The 22,631-nt window shown below is 34.9% G+C and overlaps 1 protein-coding gene across 1 annotated transcript in view; it reads left to right on the top strand.

Moving 5' to 3' along the window:
* LOC100732191 (T-cell surface glycoprotein CD1b1-like) overlaps nt 1-20,392 on the top strand; it is a 29,893-nt gene extending 9,501 nt beyond the window's left edge. The window contains 4 exon segments of the mRNA XM_063254055.1: nt 18,441-18,692; nt 18,884-18,898; nt 18,901-19,161; nt 19,388-20,392. Of these exon segments, the coding sequence (XP_063110125.1) occupies nt 18,441-18,692; nt 18,884-18,898; nt 18,901-19,161; nt 19,388-19,485 (626 nt within the window). The 3' untranslated portion in view covers nt 19,486-20,392.
* Nucleotides 20,393-22,631: the final 2,239 nt, after the last annotated feature.

Genomic DNA, 22,631 nt, shown 5'->3' on the forward strand with positions numbered 1-22,631 from the left:
GGATTTAATTACATTTTCGATTTCATTAATAGAAATTGGGTCATTCAGTAATTTTACATCTTCATGACCTAGCTTTGGTACTTTGTATGCTTCTAGGAATCTATTCATTTCCTTTGTGTTATCAAACCTTTGGGAGTATAGTTTTTCAAAATAGGTGTCGATGAGTTTCTGTATTTCTGTAGGGTCCATAGTGACTTCTCCTCTTTCATTCCTTATTGCATCAATTTGAGATTTTTCTTCCCTTTTTAAAATAAGGCTGGGTAGGGGCTTATCAATTTTATTTATTCTTTCAAATAACCAACTCTTTGATTCATTGATTTTTTGGATTTTTTTAAGTCTCTATTGCATTGATTTCTGCTCTGATTTTTATACTTTCTTTTCTTCTTTTGGCTTTGGGCTTGACTTGCTCTTCTTTTTCTAGATGTTTGAGGTGTAACATCAGGTTATTTATTTGTATTCATTCTGTTTTCCTGATGTGTCAACTCAGTGCAATAAATTTACCTCTGAGGACAGCTTTCTTTGCATCCCACAGATTCTGGTAAGTTGTATTTGTGTTTTCCTTTTCTTATATATAGTGTTTAATTTCTTCTTTGATTTCCTCTGTGACCCACTGATTACTCGAGTGTTTTATTCAGTTTCCATGTGTTTGTGGGAATTTTGTAGTATCTTTTATCATTAATTTCTAATTTCATAATGTTATGGTCCAGTAGCAGTCAAGGGATGAGTTCAACCCTTTTGCATTTATTTAGATATGTTCTGTGAATTAATATATGGTCTATTTTAGAAAATGACCCATGCACTGCTAAGAAAAATGTGTATTCTGTTGTTGGGTGGAATACTCTGTATATGTGTGTTAAGTCCATTTGTTCACAGGTGTGATTCAGTTTTTATTTCTTTGTTGATTTTCTGTCTGCTTGATCTGGCCATTGGTGTCAATGGTGTGTTGATCTCCTGTTAGATTTGTCACTGTTAAGTTGGTTTTCATTTCTGTTAGTACTTGTTTTATATAACTGTGTGCTCTGGAATTTGGTACATATATATTTAAGATAGTTATCTCTTCCTCTTGCAGTTTTCCCCTAACCAGTATGTAGTGCCCTTCTTTATCCCTTCTGATCATTATTGGCTTGAAGTTCACATTGTCTGCAAACAGAATAGCCACCCCCGCTTTATTTGGGGTTCCTGTTGTATGAAGTATTGTTTTCCATCCTTTGACTTTCAGTCTGTGGGTATCCTTTTGGGTTAGATGGGTTTCTTGTAGACAACATATGGTTGGATTTTGTTTCTTGATCCATTCTGCCAGTCTGTTTCTTTTAATTGGTGCATTGAGACCATTTACATTAATGGTTATAACTGTTATATATTGGTTTATTGTTGACATGTTATTTCTGCTGTTGCATCTTTGTATTTTGGTACTGTTTAACTGTATGCTTTGTTTAGTGGTTTTTTCCTAGATGCATCTAGGCTGTCTTTTAGTATTCTTTTCAGGCTTGTCTTGGTGATCATGCAGTTTTTGAGCTGTTCTTTGTCACGGAAGTGTCTTATTTCTCCATTGCTTTTGAAGGACAGTTTTGCAGGATATGTCTGCCTAGGTTGGACATCATTTTCCTTTAGAATCTGAAATACTTCACTCCATGCTCTTCTTGACTTTATTGTTTGTGCTGAGAAGTCTGCTGTGATTCTGATAGGTTTCCCTTTATAGGTGATCTGACTTTTCTCTCTTACAGCTTTTAATATTTTATTCTTTTGTTCAATTTCTGGGATGGCCATTGATATGTGTCTGGATGTAGTTTTATTTTAGTTATGGTTATTTGGAGTTTTATATGCTTCATTGATCTTGATATGTTTCTAATCTCATGCTTGGGAAATTTTCAGCTATTACTTCTCTAAATATCCTCTTGACATTCTTTATGTTGTTCCCTTCTTTTTCATTTATCCCTGTTAATCTTATGTTGTTTCTCTCTGCGTCATCTTGCAGGTGTTGAATTGTTATTTCCTGATTTCTTGTTATTTTTAAAAGATCTTTCCTTTCCTGTTCACTGGCTGCAATCTTGTCTTCAAGGTCTGAAATTGTATCTTCACATTCATTGAGGTGGTTTTTACAACTTTTGATGGAGGTTTTTGATTTCCTGTATATCTTTTTGCATTTGCTTTATATATTCTGTTTCTTTCTTATATTTTTCATCCAGGGATTCTACCTTTTTTTTATCTCCTCAAATTTTTTAACTGTGTCTTCTTTAGATACGTGTCTTCAGCATTGAGATTTTATCTGTTCCTATTATAGCATGGGATGATTTTCCAGTTGCTTTCTCTCAGCTTAGTTCGTTCCTGGGTTAGGATGGTATACCTCCCCTTTCTTAGGACTCCTCACACCACACCATTCCTGGATTCTAAGCTGCGTATCTCAGAAAGCCTTCATAGCTGCTGTTATTTATCCCCATTTCTCCTGGAAGTCCCCCTGTGGTTTTATTCTGGTTATGAGTATTTGGATTTCTATATGTTTCACTGATCCTGATGTCAGTTTCTGATCTCATATTTGGGAATTTTTCAGCCATTACTTCTCTAAATATCCTCTTGATATCCTTTATGTTGTCCCCTTCTTTTTCATTTATCCCTACTAATCTTATGTTTTTTTTATTTGTGTCTTCATGAAGTTGCTTTCCTGATTCATTGTTATTTTTCAAAGATCTTTCCTGTTCACTAGCTGGAACCTTGTCTTCGAGGTCTGAAATTCTATCTTCACTTTCTTTGAGGCGATTTTTACAGCTTTCAATGGAATTTTTGATTTCCTGTATGTCTTTTTGCATCTGATTTATGTATTCTGTTTGTTTCTTATATTGCCAATCCAGAGATTCAATCTTTTTGTTTAGTTCTTCCAATTTTTTAACTGTGTCTTCTTTAGATATGTTTAGCATCTCCTTATTTTTTTATCATTTCTTCTTTTACCTGGAAGATTATTTATAATTTGAATTCCTTTAAAGCTTTCCAGCGTTGCTTGTTTATTTCAGTTGGTATTATATCCGATATTTGAGGTGTATGGCACATATTTTCTTCTATGTACAGAGCTCCTAAAGTTTCTTGGGATGGGTTGGAGGTTTTAGACTGTAATTTGGTCTTTCATTTTGTCATTTTCCTATATTTCTGTGTTTCAAGGGTTTCAAGCATTATTCTAAGGCTTCCTCAGGGTCTGTTGGAAATCCTCTTCTATGCCCTCATTTTCTGGGGCTCTGGCCACCCCTTTCCCCAGATTTAGAGAGGGTCTTTGTTGGTGGGGCAGGGCAGCTGCATCCCAGGCTCTGGAACTGATGGCACCCACTTGCTTAGAACTCCAGAGTCTGCCAAGCATGGCTGGGAGCAGGGAGGCCATTGGAGGCCTGCTTGTGACCTGCTGCACTGGTCCAGTGCACCTAGATGCCACGAAGTTCTCTGTCCAGGACTGAGTGAGGCTCACAAACTATCTGGACTCAGGGGTGTAGGGAGCAGTGCAACAGCCCCATTGCTGCCTCCCTGCCTCTCCATTGTATGGGCACATAATGCGTCTGCCTACATTAACCATAAGCCTCTCCTGGTTACATCACATACCCGGACGTGACGATGACTCTGTTGTATTCATCCCGGTAGCCTCTTCCTGTCCCACCAGCCCGCCCTTGGTCTATAAAAGATGTGATCACTTCCTGAATAAACGAGGCTTGATCAGATTCTCTCGACTTGCTTCAATCTCTCTTGGTCTCCCCCTGTTTTATTTCATCCTTGTTCCCCCTCCAGGTATACCCCACAGATGGATCGGTGGGCCAGATCACAGGAAAAGTGCAGGGCACTCACTGTAGGCTTCCCATCCTCTGGAACTGATGGTGTTTACTTACTTGCTTAGAACTTAGAATTTGCAAGCATGGCTGGGAGCGGGGAGGCCATTTCAGGCGTGCTCATTACCCACTGCACTGGTCCAGTGCACGCATAAGCTGTGAAGTTTCCTGTCCAGGACTGAGTGAGGGTCCCAAAGTAGCTAGACTCAGGGGAAAGTGTGGGGCACTCACTCCAGGCCACACAGCCTCTGAAACTGATGGCACTTGTCTGTTTCTTAGAACTCCAGAGTCCACCAACAAGGAATATCTTTTCATTTTCTTATATCCTCCTCAATCTCCTTTTCAGGATACTGTAATTTTCACTGTGTAGATCTTTTACTTCCTTTTTGTATATTGAGTCATATACATATGTAAGATTTGTATGCTATTTTGAAGGGTGCTGTTTTTCAAATTTCTCTGTGAGAACTTTTTTTGCTTGAACTTATCAATTTTATTATTTTTATTGAAATATGAATTTTGATTTTGTATACACTTACAATACTTTTGTTTACTGAATCTCTAAGTCCTTCTGTGGAATAGTTTTGGTCTTTTTTGTGGAGTATCATGTCATCCACAATTGATAATTTAGCTTATTTACTTCCTATCCTTACTGCTTTTATTTTTTTTCTCTTCTGTAATTTCTCAAGGTAACATTTCTAGGACTATGTTTACTTTTTCCTGTGTCTGTGTTCTTCAGTATTCTTTGCAGGATTAGTTTGGTGGTCATAAAATTTTTCAGCTGTTCTTGGTTGTAAAAGTATTTTATTTCTCCATCAATTTCAAAAAACAATTTTTCAGGGATTTCAATCTTGGTTGGCAGTCATTTTCATTTAGGTTCTGAAAAACTTCACCCCAGGGGATGGAGATTTAGCTCAGCAGCATAAGCACCTGTGTTGCAAGCAGGTGATTGTGAGTTTGATCTCCGATACTGACTAAAAAAAAAAAAAAACTTCACCCCATGATTTTCTTGAGTTCATTGTTTGTGCTGAGAAGTCTGCTGTGATTCAGATAGGATTTCCCTTAAAAGTGATCTGTCTCTTCACTTTCACAGCTTTTATTATTTTGTTACTATGTTGAATTTCTAGGATGTTAATTATTATATGTCTGTGTATAGTTTTATTTTGGTGATGGCTATTTGGAATTCTATATGCTTCACTTATCCCTATTTCAGTTTCCATTCTTGTGTTTGGGAAATTTTCATCTGTTACTTCTGTAAATAGCCTCTTCACATCTTTAGTGTGGTCATTTTTTATTTATACCTATCAATCCTATATTGTTTTTCTTTGCACCATCTTGCAGCTGTTGACTTGTTTCCTGATTCATTGTTATTTTTAAAAGATCTTTCCTGTTCACTAGCTGCATAATTGTCTTTAAGATCTAAAAGTCTATCTTCACCTTCATTGAGGCATTTTTGCTTGTTTTGGATGGAATATTTAAAATTTCCTGTATATCTCTCTGAATGTGTTTCACACATTCTGTTTCTTTCCTGTATTGTTCATTGAAGGTTTCCATCTTTTTTCAGTGTTCCTCAATTTTTTAAACTATCTTCTTTATATGTGTACAGCATTTCTTTCATTCCATTGGTCATTTCTTCTTTTACCTACAAGGTATTTCTGATCTAAGATAGTTACAGCTTCCTGGATGTGTTTCTTTACTTCGTTTGCTATCATTTCAGGGGTTTTACATGTATGGCTTACATTTTCTTTTACGTCCATGTCTCCTAGGCTTGTTTGGGATGTTGTGGAGGTTTGATACTGCAGTTTGCTTATTTTGTCATTTTCCTATATTCCCTTATGGAACCTGAATGCAAGTTCTCAATTGTTTCTTGGGTTGAGAATATCTATCCCTACTGCAGGGAGGTTCCCCAGTTGAGTGGAGATTTAATGCTTACACTCCTCATACTATTCAATGTAACTGAGAGAAGCAACTCTCCCTAACTCAGTCCTGGGAGCAAGTATTACTCAGATACCAAAACCAGAGAAAGACTCAACCAAAAATAGAACTACTAGGCAATCTCCATAATGCAAATGGATGCAAAAATTTCCAATAAAATATTGGAAAACAGAATTCAGCAAATCATCAAGATTATACACCATGACCAAGTGGGATTTATCTCCAGAATGCAGTGATGGTTCAACATACACATATCATTAAATGTAATCCACTAAATCAGTAGGGCCAGAAATAAGAATCACATTATCATTTCTATAGATGCAGAAAAAGCTATGAAAAGGTACAACACTCATTAATGATATAAACCCTACAGAAACTCTGAATAGTCTTTACCTCAATATGGTAAAAGCCATCTAAGACAAACCAACAGTTGGCATCCTATTAAATGGCCAAGAATGGAACACTTTTACTCTAAAATCAGGAACAAAGGAAGGATGTCAAGTATCACCATGCTTATTCAATGTAGTGCTGGTAATACTAGGCAGAGAAAATAGACAAGAGAGACACATAAAATGAGCAAAGACTGGAAAAGAGGAAGTTAAGTTACCATGATTTGCAATGACATGATACTCTACATAGAAGACCCACAATATTCAATTGAAAGAATTCTAGGTATAATAACTAAATTGAGCAATGTAGCTGGATACAATTTCCACACTCAAAAATCAATAACATGCCAATATACAAACAAAATAAATCACTGAGAGGGAAATAAGAAACCACACCCTCCACAATAGCATCCAAAAAATTAAATACCATCATTCCAACAAAAGAAGTAAAAGATCTAATCAGTGAAAATTATAGTACAATGAAAAAAGAAATTGATGTAGATCTCAGGAAATGGAAAAATATTCCTTATTCATGCATAGGGAGAACAAATAATTTGAAAATGCTGATTCTTCCAAATTTTCTATATAGATGTAATGCAATTCCAGTCAAAATGTCACCAGCATACCTCACAAATCTAGAGAAATCATTACTAAAATTCACCAGGAACCAGAAGAGACCTAGAATAGCAAAGACAATTCTGAATGACAAAAAGCAAGGCAGCAGGCATCACAATCCCTGACTTGATGTTATACTGCAAAGTTACTGTAATAAAATCAGCATGGTACTGAAAAAAAAAACAGAACTGAAGATCAATGGCATTTATTAGAAAAGACTTACTGCAACTGCAAACACATTCAGCTGCCTTATCTTTGACAAAGGGGACAAACAAATTCACTGGAAGAAAGATAACTTCTTTATCAAGTGGTCCTGGAAAAAGTGGCTCTCCACATGCCAAAAACTAAAACTAGATCCATAGTTATCACCAGGCACTAACCAAAGTCAAAATGTATCAAATATCTAAATATTAAAACAGAAAAACTCAATCTGCTGGATGACAAAGTAGGCAGAAATCTGAACACATAGAGTAGGCCGAGATTGGAAGTCCTATTTAACCCAGTTATTCCACTTCTGGATATATAGAATCCATAAGAATAGAAAAATCATATCACAATGATATATGTGCATATATGTTTATAGCAGCACAATTTGTAATAGACAGATCTTGGAAACAACTTAAATGCTCATCAATTGAGGAATTGATAAAAAAGTATGGAATTTTTATACAATACAGTACTACTCAGTTATAAAGAATGATCACATTGAAGGCTTTATAAGCAAATGCTTGAGACCATACTGATAAAGTTCTCATAGCAAGAAAAATGTGGTTTACACATGACAGTCTGAATTGATTTACTTAAGAACATAGTTTCAAGTTGAATCCATTTACTTATAAAAGTCTCGAGTATATCTTTTTTGTTGACTAGCCCTCCATTGTATAAAAGTGCCATGCATTTTTTATTCATTTCTCAGTTGATGGGCATTTTGGCTGGTTTCCAATATTAAATTATTAGAAAATTTTCTGCTATATACGTTGTTGCACATATATCACTATGGTATTATATTTTCCACACTTCTGGGAAAATATCCAGAAGGGGAACAACTGGGATAACTATGACCTATAATTTTAGATACCTGAGGAATCTCCATTCTGATTTCCACAGTGATTGCATCCATGTACACTCTTAGTAACAGTGCAGAGGAGTACCTGTTTACCCTAAAGCACCGGCGGAATTTGTTAATGGTTGATTTCTTATTGATAGTCATTCTTCCCAGGGTGAGATGGAAGCACAGTGTTCTTATAGTTTGCATCACTTGAATGACTGGATTTGTTGAACATTTAAAAAAATGTACTATTTGTACTTCTTCATAAGAGAGTATTCATGTGAGATGCTCATTTTTTAGCATGTTTTTGAATTTGGGGGGACATTTTTTCAATACTTTTTATGTTCTAGATAGAAGTCTTTTGTCTTAGGACTATTGGCTAAATTTTTTTCGTGGTGTGGGTAGCCTCTCTCCTCCATTTGTGGTTTTCTTTTGCTTTGCAAAACTGTTTTATATAAGATGAGAATCCAGTTGGTGATTATTTGAAGTCTTTCCAGTAAGCTGGGTTTTATTCATGAACTCTTTACATTTATATCTATGCATCTATGTCTGCAAGATTTCTACCAATTATCTCTTCCAGTAGGTTTAGTGTTTGTGTTTTAATATTTAAATCTTGGGTGTATTTTGATTTTAGCTTAGGGTGTGGTGACAGAAGTGTTCCTAGTTTTAATTTCCAACATATGGAAATCCAGTTTTTCTAGCACCAGTGAACATGCTTAGTCTCTTTGTTAAAGATAAGTTGTCTGAGTGCATTTGCCATTGAGTCTGAATCTTCTAACTTGTTCTACTATTCTTTAGGTCTGTTTTATTGCCAGGACCATGAAGATTTTGTCATAGTAGCTTTGTAGCATAATTTCAAATTGGAGATTTTGATGCCTCTTGTCTTGCTTTTGTTTCCCAACATATTCTTTGCTACTTTAGGCTCTTTTATTAACAGATGAAGTTTGGGAATGCTTTCTCTTGTTTTGTGGTATACGAATATTATTTTAATTAGTATTGCATTAAATCTGTACAAGAATTGTAAAAGTGTCATTTTCACTATGTTGGTTCTTCCTATCTGGGATAAAGTGTCATCTTTCCATTTTCTGATAGTCTTTTTGATGTACTTTTCCATAGTACTATAATTTTCAAAATATATATGACTTAATTCCTTTGTTAGATTGATTCACAAGTTTTACAGTTTTTGGATGCTATTATGATGAGTGTAGTTTCTCTATTTTGTCACTCAGTAGTTTGTTGTTTGTGTACTGGAATGGTATTCATTTTTCAGTGTTAACTTTGTATACAATTATGTTATTGAAAATCTTATCAAATCTAGAAGTCTTTATTTGGAGTTTGTTGGGTCTTCTATGGAGAGTAGCATGTCTTCTGTGAATAATGTTAGTTTAGTTCCTTCCTTTTTAGTGATTATTCCTTTTATTTCTCTGTCTTGCCTAATTCTTCTGGCTTATGTTTCCAGAACTGTATTGAATAGGAGTGGTGATAGTGGACATCCTTGTCTTCTTCCTGATTTTAAGTGAAAGCTATGAGATTTTGTCCATTTAAAATGATATCTGCTGTTTGTTTCTCATAGACAGCTTTCATCAAATTGAGGAAAACGTGCTCTATTCTAATTTTCCCTAAGGTTTTTATCATGCATGAATATTGGACTTTATTGAAAAGATTTTTCTGCTTCTGTTGAGATGCTCATGTGATTTTGTCCTTGATCCTGTTAATAATGGTCAGTAGTTCTCTTTTTCAATTGGATCTTTCTCTGATTTTGGTATCAGAGTTAATGTCTGCTGTATTGTTGGTAATCTGTATGTATATAAGTATCTTTCCATTTATTCTGTGTTTTCCATCTTGAGAGAGTAAAGATTTTTAAATTAGACATTGATGACCTTACTTTCCACAGGCTCTGCAGTGATTGTACCCTTTTAATTTCTCAGTGTATGATTTTACACCTTTTCTTTCCCTTTTTGATGAAGTTAGACAAGAGTTTATCGGTTTTATTTACTCAAAGAATCAGTTATTTAATTAATAATTTTTTGTATTCTTTTCTTGATGTATATTGTATAAATTTCTCCTGAGAACTTTATAATTTCCTCCCATACATAGGCTTTGAGTTTTTGTTGCTCTTCTTTTTCTAGAAGCTTACAGTGTAACTTTAGATTGTTTATTTGTGCTACTTCTTGTTTCCTGATATAAGAATACACTGCTATAAATTTCCCCCTTAGGGTTGCTTCCAGTACATCCCCAGTACATTTTCAGTATGTTATATCTTCATTCTCAATTAATTGTAGATGTTATTTAATTTCTTCTTTTTTCATCTGTGACCCATTGGTTATTTAGGAGGGTGTTATTTAATTTCTACATGTTTATAGAGTTTTTGCAGTATCCTATTGCATGAATTTCCAATTTCATTGCATTATGATCATACAGTATTCATGGGATAATTTTATTTCCTTTACATTTATTTATACATATTCTGTAACATGGTATATTGTCTATTTCAGAGAATGTCCTATGTGAAACTGAGAATATGTATTCTAATGATGTTGGGTGGGACAATGGAAACATCTACTAAGTTCATTTATTCACAAATTTGGATCAATTCTGGTATTTGTGTGCTGAATTTTTTTCTAGATGATCTATGTCTTTTTAACAATGGGGGTTTGAAGTTTACTGTTACAATCATGTTACTGCTTAATTTTTATGCATACCAATATAGTTGAGTGGTCCAATATTTGTTGTATACATATTTATGATTCTTAGCTCTTCCTGTTGAAGTTTTTCCCCAACAAATTTGTAGTGAACTGCTTTATGTATTTTAATTATTCTTGGTTTGAAGTTTACATTGTCTGTAAACATTATAGCTGCCCCTGTTTTTGTCTGGGTTCCTAGAAGTTTGCTTTCCCAACTTCGACTTTTAATCTATGAATTTCTTTTTGAGTTAAATATATTTCTTATACACAGAATATTTTTGAATCACTTTTCTTGATCTGTTCTTCCAGTCTATTTCTTTTGATTGATGAATTGAAGTCATTTACATTGACATTTGTAAGTGATACACAATGGTTTGTCCTTTTCATATTATTTTCCTGCTGTAGGTTCCCTGCTTTTCCTTTCTATTCAGATGCTTGCTGTACCTGATTTTATCCTTGAAATTGTGGAAACTTTTAAGTCTGTCTAGAATATTTTTCATTACTCTTTGTGAGTATGTTTTTTGGTCAGAAATTTTTCCTCTTTTTTGGTCATGGAAATAAATCCATTAATTTTGAAAAATAGTTTTGCAGGGTACATCAATTTGGTTTGGAATTTGTTTTTGTTTTTTCCTCAGGACTTGAAATAATTCTTTATAAGCTCTCTTTACTTGAGGATTTACTTTTAGATACCTGCCATGATTCTCATAAGCTTTCCTTTCTCTAACACATTTTAGTATTCTGTTCTTACACTGAAATTCTGCCATATTGAGTATTATATATCTGGTTTCGTTTTATTTTGCTCACAGTTGTTTTTAGTTTCATATACTTCATTTATTTATATGCCAAATACTTTATCCATACTTGGGAATTTTTCTGCCATTCTTTCTGTTAACAGTATTTTTATGGTCATTGTGCTGCCTCCAGCTTTTTGATTGACCTCAATCAATTTTATGTTACTTTTCTTTGCTTCATCTTTTAACTGTTGGAATGCTTTGAAATAGTCCCTTGATCTTGACCATTTTTTTTTCATGATCACTTATACAATTCTGTTTTCAAGCTCTGAAATTGTATCCTCTTTGTTCAATCTGTTATGCATACTTTTAATGGATGTTTTAATCGCTTGGATTTCAGGCTGAATCTGATTCTTGGATTCCATTTATTTCTAATGTTAAGAAATTTTTGTTTGCATCATTTTTAAAGGTCATTTATTGTTTTATCTGTGTATAGTCAAATATCTTTGATTTTAAACATCATTTTTTTCTACCTGAGAGATTATTTTCTCTATAGACTTTTGCACTTCTCTTTTCACTTGTTACTATGATTTCAGAAAATTTAGTTCTTTGATCTCCAATTTCATCTATCTCATTTAGTTTTTGGCTTGTCCTCAGTGGGATGGAGGTCTGGAGTTTGATTTTTCTTTGCATTTTGTTTCCTGTTTTCTCTTTATTATTTAATTTATTTTCCATGTATATGCTTGCCAATTTCTTATGCTATGTAACTTCATCATTAGTATTGATGCTTCTCTAGAAGATGTCTCTTCTCCATGAATGTCCTTCAGATGTAGGTGCTTCTTCGTAACTAGTCCAAGAACCTATCTTCCCCATTTGTAAAGATGCAAACATTATTTAGCTCCCAATCTTTTGATGTTGGCTGTGGTGATGATTATGATTGCATAGTGTTACTATCTGGTCATTGTGGAGAAGAAAAAAATTTATAATATGTAGGTCATCCTGGCTAAAATATTACAGTTAGTAATAACAAAATTTGAAGTACAGTTTAACTCCTGTAAATCTATGGTAAACAGAAGGCTATTATGTATTCAGAAATACTCATTTTACTGGCTGATTTTACATTGTACAAGTTTCCTAAGTTCATTTATTAGTATTATAATTTGGGGCTTTATTTCTGTGTGTTCATGTCATCATAAAACAGTAACAATTTTACTGTGTTTTCAGATTTATGTCTTTGACCATATTTGCTTTTATTGGTTGATTACTTTTGAAGTCCTTCCACTCCTTAACATAGGAGTGATAAGATTGTGAATTCTCATCTTGTATCAGATGTACAAAATATGTTTTATGTTATCTTTCATTTATTATGAAGTTAGCTTTGAAATTTTCATGGACAACATTTATTCTGTTGAATAAATTTCCCGTTACACTTAATAGGTTGACATTTAATTAAAAATTGGGGGCATTTTTCATATTTTCATAATTTTCTGCATCAACTGAGATAACTTAATTATTTGCTGTTAAGGCAAGTTTTAGGATAATTATTATATTTTTTATTGAATTCTCTAAAGAAACAGAGGTCAATGTATTTGTTTTTACCTATATTCTCACAAAACCTTTATTAATGCACAAATGGCCCTGTGTCTTGTGCCCTTTCATTGAGAGAGGATTACCAGTCTTCATGTGAAGTTTTGTTCACCCTCAAGCTCATATTTTGGTACCAATTTATTACTAATCGCAAATGATGCCCTTCAAGTTTTGATGGGCAGTCGCTTTTCTGACATTAAGTGCCATGTGTTTCTTCATTGATCTTTATCTTCATGACCTATTGAATCATTTTAGTTACATTTTTCTCATTGCTGAGACAAAATATTGGAAGTTTAAAATTAATGGAGGAAAGGTTAATTTAGCTCATGGTTTATAAATGTTTCAGTACATAATCAGCTGATTCAAGGCAGGGTAATATCATAGAGGGACAACAATGCATAGTAGCAGAAAACAATAAAAGCAACAATACCAAAAATGGTAAGAGACAAGCCTTCTTTCCTCACTTATATTGTAATGCAGTTATTTGCCTAAGGTGGATGTAGCACTCTTACTCTTAATGTTAGCACTAGACAATGAACCAATCATATACTATAGATTCAGCTGCTTCTAAAATCTTGCCTTTCTCCCTGACTGCATGAGTCTTTGGGAAACATTCAGACAGAAACCATAACTTAAATGAATTAGTACCCTGAGCTGAGCTTAAAACCAAGAAAGGGATGATTAAAGTGAAAACAATGCTGGCATGAGTTACAGAAATGTGGTTCAAATTGGCAAAACTTGGCCCTGAGGAGAAACCATAATGTCACCCTGCAACACCCTGAGAGAGGCCTCAGAATCTCTATCCCTCTGCTGTTTTTTGGCTCTAAGTTATGTGTCCCTTGGATTGCACTAAACCCTGGAGCATCCCATGTATATATTTAGCATCTATTCCAGGGTGACTGTATTACCTGCCTGTTATTACTGCCTTATGTCACTAGTGTCATATGGAGCACTGAGTCTACTTGTTATGTGTTATGTCTTTGGTGTCATGACTGTATTAAGATTTGTTCTTGCATGTGAATCTACATTGTATGGAATACACTGCGGAATCCTATCCAAAATAAAAGATGTATGACGAAAAAAAAATCATGTGGATGACAACTGACAGCCTCTGCCTTGTCTCTATCTGTCATCTAAAAAATAGAGTCTGATGTGATGAACTCTTGGAATACTGGTAGAAGATATATACTTTGATGTCCAGAGATCTGTTCTGGATTTTCTAGGAGGCAATGAGAAACTTTCATGTACAATAAATGATAATGTATTTATTTTCAGTAGTAGAGAATGTGGCATCACTCATTGTGCATTTTTAGCCCACATAATAGAGTTAATAACTGGTATACATAATATCCTTCATTACTACATTTCTTCCGGGAAAAACGTAAGGTAATTTAAGCCAACTCTATTGAGCACAGCTCATATTTTTCAATTGTATTATAAATATATATTTTAAAATAGTCAAGGTCATAATAAGACAAGATAGGTGCTAATGTCTTAGGATAAACATCTCTGATTGCTTGTCAAAATATACTTGGTTCTTTCCTCCACCTAAAATGCCTTGTGGAAATATTGGTAAGGCATGAATAAAAGAGAAGTTTCTCATCATGCTGGGTGTTTCCTTAACACAGGAGTGACACTGTGGCTAGGTTTCCTCTGACTTTGACTTAATACAGAGATGCAATGGTATTGTTCCTAGAATTTTACTTATCTCAAAAATATTTATTATTTAAAATTTCATAGCTTAAGAGTACTTGAAGTGAAGACATCATAAAAACAGCAAGTGCCAGTATTTTCTACTCAGAATTCTACAGTATAAATTAATTTTGTTAGGATTATAAATTGTAGTGTTTGTCATGTTTGATTCTAGTATTTGTTTCTGTGTTTATTCAGGCTCAGAAAATTATTTGCTAACATACGAATGAATATCAATAAAGCTTCCACATACTTCCTGTTGTCTGTCTCTCCAATTCACTGTTTCGGGTTAGCTTAGATTTGTCTTTTCAAATTGTCTACAAGGGTGCATGCATGCTTCATGATCCTTATTTTTCTTAGCCCTGTATATAGAATTCAAAATAAAATCTTTCCTTGGATCCAAAAATGTTTCAATACGTTGATTTCACAAAATAAAGAAAAGGAACATGCTGTTAATTCTTAAGCCTCCTTTTTTTGTCTATGATTTTTCTCACCTTTACCTCTACATATTTCTGGAAATACTCTAATCCTCCTTCCTTTCATGTGTCAGATTTAACTCCTTTGAATATCTGTGTTAAGCTCAAGTTGCTTGATATGTAGCAAATTACTAAAATCTCTATTCTCTCACATGTCCAAGCAGAACTTTGATTAAGTTGCTAGAGACAGTCTAAAATCTATTTCTCCTTTTATAGAAACTGAAAATATAAAACCTTTTTACATTGCCTTGATTATTTGTCTGTAGTTTTATGTTTCATTTGGTTCTCTCTTAGCCTTATGTTGTTGCTATCAGAGCTCACTCATGTTCACAGTGCTGGTTTGGTTGGACTGGAATTAACATTCACAACATTCGAATTTATGACAGCTCATGAGATATCTTTAATTTTCATTCAGATTTTTGAAAGTAGAAGAGGGAGACCCAGACCTCACCAATAAAAGGAATTGACCAAGCATTGTGAGAAAATTAGTATTATATTTACTGTAATAAAAAATAGAAATAAATTTTTTCAAATAATTTTTGTGGTTTCTACCTTTTCCTTAGATTTGTGATGTTTTGTTCACCATCTTGTGAAGTGAGGTCTTTGTAGTTTCTATCTTTTCCTTAGATTCTTTTTTATATATAATATTTACATTAAGTTCATGAAAGGCAATTCAAAATCTTTATGCAACTTGACATGAAAACAAAATGAAAGTTTATCAGGCAGAGGCCACATTAACACATAAATATTATACCAGTAAGGAGAATTAATATCTAGAAGAAAACCTGTGCATCTACAGCCATCTCAACAAGATTTCCCAAAATGTATATTTGAGAAAAGAAAGTTTTCTCCTCAAATAATCCTGGGGAAACTGCATATCCATATATAAAAAATTGAAAACAAGGTTCTTATCACTCTAGGCTCATTCTTTCCTTGCTCCTCATTCATTCATGGTGTATTTGTTCCTTTTGAAAGTTTGTAGAGGGTTTAAGGATCCAGAAAGTTGAATAAAAGAATCCATGTAAACGCTGAAGTGTATAGCATTAGACATGAAGAAAACAGCAACAAGTAACCGCATACAAGCAATATTTTAATATGGTATTAAATACTGTATTAACAATATTTTAAAACAGCATTTTACCATGGTTTTAATAACAGAAACTCTTTGCACATTTTGATAGTTTTCTAGGTGTTGATTGGTATGAGAGTACTGTATACTGTAATGCTCCTCATTCCACTGGAATTTTTGTACAGGTTTAAAATTATTAGATTAAGGCTAAGTATGTAGCTCAGTAGCACAGCACTCTACTGGCAAGTGCAAGGTTATGAGTTTGATTCCCAGTATCAAACAAAACAAAATAAATAAAAATATTCTGGCCTGGTGGTACAATCCTGTAGTCCCAGAACTCTGAGGCTGAGGTAGAAGGATTACTGTGAGTTTGAGACCTACCGGTGTTATAATGTGAACTTAAGGTCCACTTGAACTGCATAGCACTCTCAAAAACACCAAAAAAAAAAAAAAAAGACCACAAATTACTTGATTGAAGGCATTCTAGTGTCAATACCCTCTATTTATTAAAAAAGATACAGTCTTGTTAAAAAGTAAGCTAGAATAAGAGACATATTTTTTCCATATTTTGAGTTGTTCAGGATTTTAATCTATGTGATATCTACTATATTTTCCTCTAGACTTATGTGCCTTGACTAATTTTATTGTCACAATCGGACATTATACAGAGTGTTAAAGTGGAAGCCAAAATATGAAAATGGAAAACCAGATGCAGAAACCTGGGACTTGCCGACCTAGACAATGATGAAATAGGAAAGTGGAGACAAAGAACACTAGAAAGAAGTAATGGGACAACAAAGAGGACAGGACAAGTGATGGAGAGATGCTCATTTGGGTGGATAAATGATGAATATATTCCCAGGAAGACGCTGGACAGAGATGGAGCAGGTATTTAGAATTTTTTGCTCATCTAGATCTGTCAATAATGGCTTATGCAAGTGGAGAGAACTTTCTAGCCACACAGGGATTTTCTGAGCTCACATGAAGAAAGCTGAGGACAGGGAGAGAAACTAGGACTCAGGGAGACAAGAGTCAGTCTGGAAGTCAGGACCACAGGGGAAATGAAAGATGGAGTAGGAGAAACTGGAGAGTGGGAGGCAAATGATTCACTCACACAAAATTTCCATGAGGAAGAGATTGTCGGTTAAAATAGAAAGTCACTACTATGAAGTACAGAGCATAAAAGAGTTGTTAAACTGAGATCAAACACCAACTGAGGTAAAGAAGATCTCTCTCAGTGAAATGCTGCTCCTGATACTGGCATTGCTTGCATTTCTCTTCCCAGCTGGTAACACTCAGAAAGGTAAGAGGAGCTCTGGCAGCTCCTGACTATGGTGCATGGGATTTGATAAAGGCAGGCTGTGCTCACCAGGAGGCACTGAGGTTCTGAGTACTAAAGCCTCCAGGCCTCTTCTACCATTCTGGAGGTTGGGGCTGGAACTTGAGGCTCTGGGACTCTCAGATGGGTCAGATCTCATGTTTTCTACAGATTCAGAGTTTTTTGTCTTTCTTTCTTGCTCTTTCTTTCTTTTCACCACTTTATGGTTCCTTTTTTCACAGCCTTACAGGGACCAACTTTTTTCCATGGCATCCAAATCTCGTCCTTTTTCAACCATAGCATGGCACAAAGTCGATGCTCAGGCTGGTTGGGAAATATGGAGCTTGTTAGCTTTGACGGCAACACAGGCACTATCATATTTAAGAAACCCTGGGCTAAAGGAGACTTCAGCAATCATGAAATTTTGGAGTTGGAAGAGCTATTTCAAGTCTACATGTTGGGATTCGTCAGAGAAATCCAGGAACGTATGAGTGATTTCCACTTGCAATGTGAGCATACTTTTAAGATTGAGGGGCAGGAGTTTTTCAAGTGTTCTATCCTCTCTTGCTTCAGGCCATGGACATCTTTTGTCCTTCCACCTTCTCTCAACTGCTCTTTTTAGAGAAGTTACTTCTCATGTTCCATATTCCACAATGTATTCCTGAATATGCTGCCTCTGCACTCATCTTTGATAGATTAAGGGCTCCATTTCTTGACCAATCCCAGGATTGTCTTATGTGAACTTGCACCTTACTTTCCCATACCGTGTCTCTGTGATATAAATTCCTTCTCTCATTCATTGTTTTCACCTTCTCTTCCCTTTCTTTGCTTTTCTGATTACCTGGTGATTCATCCTGGAATGTTTTACTTATGCTCACTTGTACCTTCTTTTCCTTTGCAACTCTTCTCTCATCTTTATCTCTTTATACATTTTACCCTGCCTTCATGACATGCATACCACTTTCTGATGCCATTTACTGAAGCTTTCTAAAGTGCTGCAGTGATTTTAGTTCTGCCCATCTCTTTGTTTTTCTTTACTGGTGTTAACACCTCTCTGTTTTTCTTCTCCACAGATCCCCTGAGTTCCAGGGCATCGCAGGCTGTGAGCTGAATTCTGGAGGAAGCATTGATTTATTCCTGAGGGTAGCTTTAGAGGGACTGGATTTCCTGAGTATTAAGAATTTGACATGTTGGCCTGCCCCAGAAGGTGGCATCAGGGCTCAGAAATTCTGTTCATTAATATTACAGTACAAAGGAATCTGTGATATTGTGGAAAATCTCCTCACAATAACATGTGTCAGGTATCTGTTTGGTGTCCTAGAGTCAGGGAAGCCAGAAATACAGAAGCAAGGTTAGTGTTGTTCTGTTTCACTTGTGTCACTTTCTTTAATTGTAAGTCGAATGGTACTAGAAGGGCTTGCTCAATAACTGAACTCACTCTAAAAGTATAGAAGAAGCAAGGCCCAAAGCTGTATGTTTCTGAGCCAAGTGTTCTGGGCTTGAGTTATAACATGACACTCTTGTTGCCCACTTCTGTCTCAGTGAAACCTGAGGCCTGGTGTCCCAAGGACTCAGCCCTGGGCCTGGTCTTCTGCAGCTGGTGTGCCATGTGTCTGGCTTCTATCCGAAGCCTGTGTGGGTGATGTGGATGCGGGGTGAGCAGGAGCTACCTGAAACTCAAAAAGGAGACGTCCTGCCCAATGCTGATGAAACATGGTATCTCCAAGTGACCCTGGATGTGGCAGCTGAGGAAGCTGCTGGGCTGTCTTGCCGAGTGAAACACAGCAGTCTAGAAGGACAGGACATCATCCTCCACTGGGGTGAGAAAAGATGGGGCTCAGACTGGAAATGGGAGACAGTACAAGGGTTAAATGAAGTGAGGAAGTGAGGGTGTGATAATGAGAAGAGAGGTTTAGTTGTGGGAAGGAGAGGTGGAAAGGAGGAGTTTTAGAGAATGAAACACACATATGAAGACTAAGGAAGGAGTGCAGTCATGTGTGTTTATGATTTGATATGACATTCTCTGGCCTCTTTCTCACCTTCCAGGACACTCCATCTCCATTGGCTGGATCATTTTGGCAGTACTAGTACCTTGTTTGATTATTTTGGTCTTATTTGTATTATGGTTTTATAGGCGCTGGTAAGTTTTTATTTTTTTAAATACTTTTTTCCATACAGTTTGCTATCTTTTCTGCCTTTTACCTAATAACAGGACATTTGTCTTCATCTTTCCCCAGGTGTTCACCTGTTAACTTTAATCCCTTGTGTAAAGCAAACTCATAAATTCTCTTTAAAATACAAAGAGTTAAAATTTTTGCCAATTGTTTCTGTTAAGTACATTCATACATTTTTGGAACCATTACCATCTTCCATCTCCAGTACTTTCCTTTTGCAAAGCAGACCCCACTTTCTCGTTTAACAACTCCTCATTTTTTGTGCCTGATAACAATCATTCTACTTATCACCTCTGTGAGTTTTACTGTTCCAGGTGGCTCAAATTGGAGGATCACACCACATTTTTGTTTTCTTGTGTGGTATCTTTCACATAGCCTTGTGTTCTCATTTCATACATTTTCTAGCCTATGTGAGAATTTCCCTTCTACCTATAATTGTCCATTGCATGGACATACACCATCTTTCATGTATCCATTATTCATTTTTGGACACTTTGGCTGATTCTATTGCATAATGTTTCTCTGAATGTATATTTATCAATACCTTTTATTTTGAGATATTTATTCATATATTTTTGGTTTTATATTTTTACAGGTCATATGAGGATATCTTGTGATCTCTCACTGTCTCATTTTTGTGAGTTTGCATTAGTTCCAGGATGTCTAGAATTTTGGATCATGAATCCAGGAGTCAATGCTCTTACAGCATTGTGCATATCCACTGTTTTTGATCATGTCAAAGACTGAATTTGTTGTACACTGACTCACAATGTATGTTAACAAAAGAAACACATGTTATTATATTTTGAGATTTTTATAAATAAAAAACATGTGCCCAGGTTTTATCCCTTATCAGGATATGTGTTTGGTATTTTTCTTGGGGTTGACAATGTGTTTTATATGTTTTATTCTGTTAATTTGCTGAGTTATATTTTTTCAACTGAGAAAACAAAATTCTGTATTTGCGAGTTGTATATCTTTCTTCATAATTTATATATGTGTATTCAATCTGTGAATATTTTGCTTAGTGTTATTTATCTGTCTTCATTTTTTTCTAAACACATTCTTGTGGTATATTGGTATTAGGGATTCCTTGACTTTGTAAAAGAATTTAAAAACAGTATTGTGTTTTTTATTTTCACATTGTGGGGAAGAATTTGTAGGTATTTGTATGTGTTTTGTGAGTAATTTTACAGCATTAAATTTTGAAATTCTATGTGCTGGAAAATATTTTATTACCAATGTTTTGAAATTGTTGGCAGTTATTAAAAACTCAATCTGGATATTAGATATTCTAGATATTAGCCTTTTTCCAAAGAAAAAGCTGGCAATATTTTTCCTGTTTTTTAGGTTATCTATTCATTCTAGCTGTTTTTATTCTTTCTGTATAGACACTGTAAATTTGAAAGAATCACATTTGTTGATTTGGATATTTCTTTTGTCACTAGGATTCTATTCAGAAACCCTTTTCCTATGTTTGTATCTTCAATAATTTTACATTTCATCTTCCACTAGATTCAGTAGCTCTATTTTCTGAATATTGGTCTTTAATCCATTTAGATACAGTGTAGTACAGGGGAAGAGATATGTGTCTAAATGCACACCTGGGAACATAGATAGGAAGTTTTCCTAGGGCAAGTTATTAAAGAAATACCTTTTATGCACCATATTTTGGGGCTCCTTGTTGAATATGAGGTGGTTAAATAGCTTGAGATGTTTGTGAAATCCCAGTTATATTCCCAGAATTGCTCTGTCTGTTTTGTATCAGTAAAATTCTTCTTATATTAACTGGTAGGTTTGTACTGCCATTTTACATTTGTGATTATAATGCTTCCTGCTTTCCTCTTATATTTTCAATTATAAAAACAAAGCAATAGTAAAAATGATGATACAAAATTTCAAAACAGAATAATAGGGGATCAGAATATTTAATATGTTTCGTATTGTTGTCTTCAAAGTAGTTTTTCAGCTTACTACACATATGCATAAAAATAAACAATCAAAGTACAAGCTGTTCTTTTTGTTGGGCTAACAGTGATTAGTAGTATAATTATCTAATATTTATATGCATCCATATATAAATATATATGTGTGTAGATATATATCTATATCTATCTATCTATCTATCGATCTATCATCTATCTATCTATCTATCTATCTATCTATCTATCTATCTATAGTCTTTTCCCTTCTTTGTTTTCTCCTTCCCCCATCTCAGTTTTTCCTTCCATTTTAATCATTTTCTCCTCCTTCACTTTCACAATACCTATGGACATTTTGCATCAACTAAATTCTTGAGGTTTTATAGTAGGGAGACAAGATAATATTCTTTTTTCTTTTTTCCTTTTTTTTTGTACTGTGAGTTAAACTCGACTTCATGCTTTCCAGGCAGATGGTGTGCCACTGAACTATATCTCTAACCCTAAAATGATGTTCACTCATGCACATCCATCCAATTTCACTTACGAGCATGATCTCAAGTTGCTTAATTTTTACCTTCAAAAACTTTGAGATTATCTTTCTTTATATCTGGGTTGCACTCAGTGGTATAAAAATATCATACCTTTCCGGTCCATTCTGTGGTTGTTGGGCAAAATACCCCTTCTTTTTTCTGGTTTCCTGGCACATGGAGCATTGGGCTCCTTTTTGAACCTTCATTCTGTGAATATCCTTTCAACTTAAATGTTTTTCTTATATATAGCATATTGAAGGACATTGTTTCTTGACCCATCCAGCCAGTGCTTCTTTTTATACTGAGGCCCTCTACATTAATGGTTACAACTGGCATGCATTTCCTCATTTCTGCAATGCTATCTTCATGCCATTGGTCCCCTACTTTTGCCTTCCATTCAATTGCCTGCCCTGCACAGTGATACCACTTTGATGCTGTTCCTGGAATGGTGGTTATCTTTATTGCTCTGTAGGATTTCTTTCAAAACTCTTTATATGGTTGGCTTAGTGATCATGAAATTCTTCTGTTGTTCTTTAATGGGGAAGTATTCTATTTCTTCCTAATTTTAGAAAAAAAGCTTTCAATTTTTGCTCAGTGTGATGTTGATGGGGGGTTTGTAATACATGACTTATCAGTTTGAATTAAGGTCCCTGTATACCTATTT

Source organism: Cavia porcellus, unplaced genomic scaffold, assembly GCF_034190915.1.
Source record: "Cavia porcellus strain 051 isolate PalLab524CR breed Dunkin Hartley unplaced genomic scaffold, mCavPor4.1 scaffold_7, whole genome shotgun sequence".
NCBI lineage: Eukaryota > Metazoa > Chordata > Mammalia > Rodentia > Caviidae > Cavia > Cavia porcellus.